Below are 7,860 nucleotides of genomic sequence, written 5' to 3'. Positions count from 1 at the left end.
ATGTGTGTGTGTGTGTGTGTGTGTGTGTGTGTGTGTGTGTGTGTGTGTGTGTGTTTGTTTGTCTGTGTGTGTGTTTGTGTACGTATGCGGGCGTGCGTGCGTGCGTGCAATCTGCCTCACCTCAAGGTTACAGCCGTCTTCATTCTACTAGAAATAATCTCTGTTAATTTGCCATTGCCTAATGCTAATTACAAACACATTGTGAAAGTAAAGAGAATTTTTTTCTGCACTTCCCATGACAATACCCAATATTATGGAGCACACAGTAACATCATTATTGCATTTACAACAAATGAGGACATTATTGCATTTACAATAAACTTTATTAATTGAATGCAATTACAATGATCTTGTTAAAATTAGCACATGCGACTTAATTGATTTACAGCACATAAATACACTCGGCACTTTAGTCTCAAAGTTTGATCAATTAAATAACAAGTTGTAATTAAACTGGTTAAAGTGGAGCCGTTATATCTTGTTTTAACAATACATGAAATCAATCGCTTGTAAAAGAAAATCTGCTTAGCAGTTGAAAAACTTTAATAGTAAGAACTTAAATTGAGGATAAAGTAGTGCTCATTGGTTGTTTATGGGTTCACTTTACACACAAGATACAGCCAGATGACACCTCATCGATCCCAATATCTTTTAAAGATATTACTGTAATTTGTGACATAGCTGAGGTAATTCTCTCTCTCTCTCTTTCTCTCTCTTTAGTGGCTAGTGAAGCCTGGTCATCTGGGTTCCTCCTCTAAATCAGTCGTCACATCTCAGCTTTGACAATATCCATTAGGTTCGGCACACTTTGGCTATTAAAGGAAGAGTGGACAGAAGCTATTAAAGGCCTATTTAAGCTAGTGTGAGAGTGGGTTTATGTCTCTCTGTGTGTGAGTGTTGTTGGGTGGGTGGGGGCGCTCCACCATATAGAGGGGTGGAGCTTAACACCAGTCATTGGAGGGGCACAGGCTCATCTGCATATTGGCACAGAGACGCCCCCCTGGTGACCCCGGACTGCGATGGGATAGGGTGGAGAGGCTGGCGGCGTTCCGGAGGAGTTCACCACCAGTTCAGGGTGAATGAGAGAGCGCTGCGGCATTGATCGCTTCTGCGAGAGAAGGGGAAAAAAGGACAAAACAGATGTAAAAACACTAGTGAGGGAGAGACCGATGAGACGGGGAAAATGGAGGAGGAGGAGGTGGAAAAAAGATCACAGTGTCCTCAAATTGGATATAAATGATAGATTAGAGGTGTAAGAGGGCTGTGTCTATGTTTTCCAGGATGGGTGTTGTGTTGGGCCCTACACAGGTAGCAGTCACCGAGAGCGCGGGGTTATTGACTCCCATGATTGCCAGGCCAGTAAATTTGACCCAAGGCACTGACTGCAGTCTGCTTGCTATATAGCGTGCAGCACAGCCCCTTATCTTGGAGTGATCGAGAGCCCCCTTACATACTCGTACACACAAATTACACACATGCACTCATACACACACACACAAACTGAACACTCCCCCTGCAAAAGAACCCAAATCCACACTCAGCCAAAGACTCCACACTTACCCCGGTCTAACAATCTCACACACACACACACACACAAATGCACACACACCATCTCCATTAATGCGTCCAGGCAGGGGTCAATCTAATAAACATGGGGTCAGAGCAGTGGTCATCAGAGGCCTGTCTATGGTGAGAGAGCCTTAAAGGTGTTTCCTTATTGTATCCCTGCGGCCTTCTAGTCTAGCTATTTATAGCCAACCCATGTACACAGAGAAGAAAGGCAATGAAGAGAGGAGCAGAAGTAAGATGGTATTTTTAAATGCACTACTGATTTGACTCCTCCACTTGGGTTGTGGTTTTCAACCCTTTTTCTGCGGGGACCTGTTGTTTTCATACAACCCTAACTGATTTCAGATACCAAGCTTATCCTTTTCTCTAATCCTCCCGAGAAAATCGTAGGGACACCATTTTCATTTTCTTATCTTGAAAACAAATAAAGGTCCAAAAAAAAGGAAAAAAAGAAAACTCAAACGAAGTGTGCAAATAAGGATTAAAAACAAAACCAAAAAAACTCATTACTTCAAGGCTTGTGTTCACTCAACCCTCTGTCTGTAAACACATGTAAATTTTTCTTAGATCCATCTATCAGGGGATAAAACTCTTAATATAATCCTGCGGCAAACCTATCCTCTCTTTGGGAAAAAGGGGGCACCTCAATATGGCTTCTCAAGTCCAGTTAGAGATGTGTTGCTAAGCAGCCGAGCTGCAAGCCGGCGGCGGCAGAAACAAGTCATTATCTGTTAGCGCTGTCGCAAAATGGTTAGCGAGTAGGAGTAGGAGACGAGTCGGGTAACAGCTGCAGCCACGTTCTGTCCTCATCATGGATGCTCCGATGCAGAGCCGAGGTGTTCTGTAGCAGGATTAGCTGGCGTAGGAGACACATAGAAACGGCCAATCGAGTTTGCAAGCTATCAACTAAAAAGCTGGCCAGCGATACCGTAACCCCTGAGGCGGACAGGAACCTGAGGCGCGTGTGCCAGGTTCCAAGCTCCACTGTGACCCCAACTTGGGAACTGGCTAACCTGGAGGAGGTCACAGAGAAACCCAGCACTGCTTCCTCCCCCCACCACCGCCAGCCCACTTGATATGCTTACTTGTTAGCTCTCTCCCGCTTCTGTATTACCGATCCTCAATCAACCCTTTAGAATGAATGACTACCGCTCCACTGGTTTTGCTTAGTGCCCCCATTGTCCATAACTCCGTTTTTTTTGGAAGGCCTGGGATGGAAAGAGGAACGTGCAGTGGTGTTGATTATCAGGTATCCACTTGGATGACATATTAAGAACCGTCCCATTGGACTCGTAGGTCATAGGCTGTCATGGCTCTCATGCATAATAAGGCCTTAGGCATGCATGGAGCCATGCAATGCATTGTGGGAGTAGTGAGCCTTACAGGACTAAAGTTTTTAAGCATTTGCTTTTTTTCACCTTTTGCTTTGCCACAGTAGGTGCATAGCATCCAGAGCTCCATGTGTAATTATGTCAGAATGTCCACCATGCTCTTTTTTATTTTAACCCTTAACAGCTATACAGTAAGCAAGTCCTTTGTGAACCCTGCTCATGCTTATGTTTGTGTGTGTGTCTTTTACATGCAGGCACAGAGCGGCATGAGCTGACCTCCTGGATGAGTTTCAACACCATCTTCAGGTTCTTCAGTAAGGTCCTGGAGGTGAAAGAGGATGAGGAGGCGGAGGAGACCTCCAACGCTGTCACCACGCGCAGCAGCTCCCTCAAAAACAAACACCAAGATTTGTAGAGGACTGACAAAAATGAACCAGAGGAGCGGGAGGGGGGCAACAATAAATTGGGGGGGCTAAGGTTCCAGATCCTCTCTGCACTTTTTTCCCTCTCCAAACTCCCTCATTTTTCCTCTCCTCCATCTTCTTCCTGAGTGTCATTTCTCCCTTCCAGGCCTCCGTGGCGGTGCACACGCAGGGCCTTGTTGTTGTAAGAGACAGGAGTACAGGGTCACCATGTATACATCACAATAACGTTTTGCATTACTTCTAGATGAGCGCAACTGTCAAAGCAATATGGGCCTGAGTGTTAGCGCTTCCCGTGGGCTGTGGCCTGGCTGCGGGTACGGGCCACGGCAGCACAGATTAAGGCTGACAGGCGCTGTGCACAATGCGCTGTGGTGCACCTCTAATTGTCCTGACATCAGCCTGAACTGAGCTAATGCCCCGCCTGCCCTCAAGTCTGCACTGCTCAGTCTCTCCCTCCTCTCCCTCCTCTTCGTCCTCTCCCTTTTCCTCCATGGTCCTAAAGCCTGGACTGCTTACTCTGAAATCAGCTGTATGCTATCTTCTGCTAAGGTTTAACTTCATTTCAACCTGATCAGTGCCCATCTTCCCCCTGCCACGAATTATTTTTTTCCTCTTAACTGGTAACATTTTCTATCTTTTTTTAACAAAGGGTGTTGTTTTTACTTCTTCATTCTCTAACTTCTCTGCACATGCAGTCAGATTTTAAACCAGACGGTTCCTTTTCAACTTTGTGTAATATTTCGTTCAAACCCGTGCCATATATTTCTGGGATTGCAGTGCTTATAATAAGAGATATCTTTTTTTACTTTTGAGCTTAATTTGCATGCAATGTCTCACACACACATTCCTATTTGATTTCTTTTACATTAAGCCAATACTTGAGCTGTAGGTGTTTGCTTTAGAATACATGTAGGATTGATTGGCAAAAGTGTGGCGAGTCTATCTTTCTGTGTTTATTTTAAATATATGTCTTTTTTTTCCTCAATTTGATATTCTTGAAATTGATGTCTCCGGATGATTGAATATGAAGAAACAAATAAAACAAACACAACCTGTGCTGAATATGGAAAATTCCGGGCAGTGAGCATATTTAAAATTACTTAAAGTCAAGCATCAAAATGGGTTTGAGGGATATCTCATTTTAACAGGAGCCAGAAGTCAGCTCACAACACTCATAAAGCCTCAATATATCGCCTTACACGTGTCAGGAAATCCAAGATTTCAATATTATTCTAAGCCTGAATGATATTTCCTTAGATGCTGGAGAAATGTAACACATCTATTTTTTACCCTTTTTCCTCCCACAGAAGTTTTCTTCTTGTGTGCTTAGAAGTGACAAAATCAGCTGCCCGCTCAGCTGCACATAATCTGACTCTGTGACACAAGCATGATAAAGATAAAAAAAATCCACGAGGCTGGTGTGCTTTATAAACCACTCCAGGCTTAATGGAATACATTTCTAATGTGTCAGGACATTAGGAAAAACTCAAACCGGATACTAAATCTTATGATACCTTAGACACATTCTGAAATATATACCTTTCCTTTTTTTTTTTTTACTTGAAATAGTTCCCATTGTTTAACTTTTCCACTGTGAAATCCTGCCTCTCCTGCCACTGTGTTTATGTTTGAAGGCTTTTGTGGATTATCTTTCTGCTGTAATGAGACAACTGTAGCTGATGGTTGCAGGCCTAATTTCCTTTTAATTTGATTCAGATCTCAAAGCAAAGAAGTTAGGTTATTATTTGATTTGATGAGTTTTGTTTCGAGATACCATTGCTCATCTTTCTGCTTTACAGCTACAGTCAGTTCATTTTTTTCTCTCCATAATTTGTACATTGTTGCCTTAGGAATAAACAAGACTCTGTTCTCTGTTTTTTAACAATCTCCTTGCCAGCCATATGTGAATGAACCTAAAGATGTTAGATCTGCCTAAATCTAAAGCACAGTCTGCAAATAAAAGAGGTCTCATTGTGCCAATTGCTCTTGAAGACTGTTGCTGGTTTATGGTATATTTTACTATTTTTGTTTTATCGCATAAGCCCTTGGGTTTCATATAACTGCGCGTGTCCAGCCTGGTCACATATATTTCATATATTCTCAAATGTTTTTTTCTCATTCTCCCTTTGATCCATTTTGCTTTTAAACGACTGTCTTAAGAAATCATTTTTAAGTTGATTTCATTTTTGTAATTCACCTTCTAAACCTGTCCAAAGCTAATAAAACGAACTTTTGCAACTTGCTTATTAAACAGTACATATGTTCCTATTTTATTATAGATTTTGATTCCGTTTTGCTTTTTATTCCCTCGTGGTTTTCTTGCAGAAGCATGCACTGATGCCGATGCAGAGTAGCGCACGTTAGAGCAACATGTGGAAAAGAAATCCGCCACACTAGAAAGTCCGGTGCGCTGGGACCGAGGAGGAGGAGAGATGGACAGCGAATGCAGAGGGACGAGAAAGTTGAGCACCGAGTGAAAAATGACCTGAGTCATCATCTCACATGACTTCAATGAAATCTAACCGAGAAGGAAGACCAACTCATTCATTTGCTGCCACATCATTTCTAAGTGTCTTTTGTCATGTTTCTGAACAGGTTGAACCCCCAAATTTCCTTTACTTCACTGTTGTTTTTTTTAAACTTAAGCGGAAGATAAAAGTTTGACATTTTAGACATGTCCTGTCGCTCTAGGTCAGGTTCTGAAACAGCGCAATATCGGTGAAGGGAATGCATCGTTAGTGAGCAAGTAAGTGTTTTAAAAAGGAAAACAAACTATACACAGTAATTCCCCTCTTGTTGGTCATTACTTTTGGCAAAGTGACCCCCCCCCCTCCAACTCAGCGAGGTTTTACAGCATCATTTGTTTTCACACGGTGAAACCGATCAGGTCATTAAACGCCCCCTCAATAAATCTTTAGAAATCTTTTCCATTAACCCCTGAACAACAAGTGGAACCAGGCGAGTCCCCCTCACACCGTGTCAGGCCGCTGATTAAAGAGAAGCGTTCAATCACGCACCCACACACACACAAACACACACACACACACACACACACACACACACACGATAGCCTACTCAACTTTCTGTCTTAAAAGTGTTTTCAGAACTAACTAAGGAGAAGACTATCTAATTTAACAATTCTGTGATATTGAAAAAGAAAGTCTCTCGTAGCCAGGTTGTATTAGTGAGCATTTTCGGAGTTTAATTAAATAGCCTGCCTTCTGTCCAAAGCAATGATGTAGTTGCTCCGTGAATGATGACCTCCAGTCAGTGATCATCAAGGCAGACGACTAATACACAGCGAACTGAATTAGATAGTCGGCCAGGAATTATTGTATGCCTTAAGACATGTTCACTGTCTGGTAAGTCTACTTTACCGATTAGCCTATATGACAACATTAAAAGTTGTGTAAAGTAAGTTTATGTCATTTCAATAGGCCTACAGAAAAAAAAACGTCAAGAGTTTTTGAGCTTCTAAATTTACTCATCTGTGTTCCTGTGATTCCTGTAGCATTTGGCCATGTCCCATTTATCTTTAAGTGACTCTCTGAGGGCCCTGTCCATTCACATTGACCGCTCATGCATCACTTTGTCACATGTAGCTGTCTCCGCACTTCTAAAGACATCGATGATCTCTTCATGTCCACGGGGTGTTAGTTTAGGCTCGTCTCTGTGGTTCCCCGGCCGGGAGGGGTCCCTAAACCAAACGAGAAATACTCTGATACGTCTCTCTTTCTACTCCTTAGAAGTTAGCACACCGTGTGAATGTACAATAGGTATGACTGATTTGATTATAGCTTCCATAGTCGTCCAGAAAGCGACACACTGAATCATATATACAGAAAATAGCATCAGCTGCGGAGCTTTAGTATGAAATCATCGCGAATGGTGGTGGTGGTGGGGGGGGGGATGGGTAGGGCCCTTGACATGAAAAAGTCGGGGGGACCCCTGCGCTGCCACAGCCTGGTGTTTTAATTTTAACTTTAAGAGAGTTGTTGTCACGCTTGCTTGCTCTGACCCACTCTGATATGCACGCCATCGCCGCAGAAGATCAACTCTTCCCAACAGAACCAGGCATTAGACAAAGTTGGAATGTCACCCCTCTGACAGCCCCCCTCACACACACACACACACACACACACACAAAACACAACACACACACACACACACTCTCTCCTTCAGCACTCCTCCAGCGGATCACTGTCAGATCACTATTTGCATAATTATATGCTCAGCTCAGAAGGGAAAACTAACCCCCAAATGTTACGGGTCAACTAACTGCAACAATCAATGTTTTATCGGGTATACTGAGGGCGAAATATCTTTAACACTCATGGTGGAGGAACTCTCTTTCTCTCCATCTCACCCCTTCTCTATCAATTCAATTCAATTACTTTATTGGCATGACTGCTTATCAGAAACAATATTTCCAAAGCGGTTTAAAAAATGTAAATTCACCCCCCACCCTTGCTTCAAGAAAGTCTCTCTCTCTCTCTCTCTCTCTCTCTCTCTCTCTCTCTCTCTACGTAAGCAAA

The 7,860-nt window shown here is 42.9% G+C and overlaps 1 protein-coding gene and 2 long non-coding RNA genes across 3 annotated transcripts in view; 1 reads left to right on the top strand and 2 right to left on the bottom strand.

Annotated features, from left to right (window-relative positions):
• Positions 1-5,567, top strand: part of fam172a (family with sequence similarity 172 member A) — a 155,880-nt gene extending 150,313 nt beyond the window's left edge. Inside the window, exon 11 of the mRNA XM_034870954.1 lies at positions 3,155-5,567. Within this exon, the coding sequence (XP_034726845.1) occupies positions 3,155-3,315 (161 nt within the window). The 3' untranslated portion in view covers positions 3,316-5,567. The remainder of the gene's footprint in view (positions 1-3,154) is intronic.
• The window catches only part of LOC117944305, a 17,208-nt gene extending 11,537 nt beyond the window's left edge, over positions 1-5,671 (bottom strand). The window contains exon 1 of the long non-coding RNA XR_004656542.1: positions 5,661-5,671. This is a non-coding gene — a long non-coding RNA (uncharacterized LOC117944305). The remainder of the gene's footprint in view (positions 1-5,660) is intronic.
• On the bottom strand, positions 416-3,360 carry LOC117944306. The gene is made up of 2 exons (XR_004656544.1): positions 3,177-3,360; positions 416-1,108 (listed from the first exon to the last, which is right to left on the bottom strand). It is a non-coding gene; the product is annotated as an uncharacterized LOC117944306 (long non-coding RNA).
• Positions 5,672-7,860: the final 2,189 nt, after the last annotated feature.

The sequence above is a fragment of the Etheostoma cragini genome, chromosome 5 (genome assembly GCF_013103735.1).
Source record: "Etheostoma cragini isolate CJK2018 chromosome 5, CSU_Ecrag_1.0, whole genome shotgun sequence".
In the NCBI taxonomy this organism is placed as follows: Eukaryota; Metazoa; Chordata; class Actinopteri; order Perciformes; family Percidae; genus Etheostoma; species Etheostoma cragini.
Note: the sequence above shows the minus strand (reverse complement) of the source record. Positions and strands in the feature narration are given on the sequence as shown.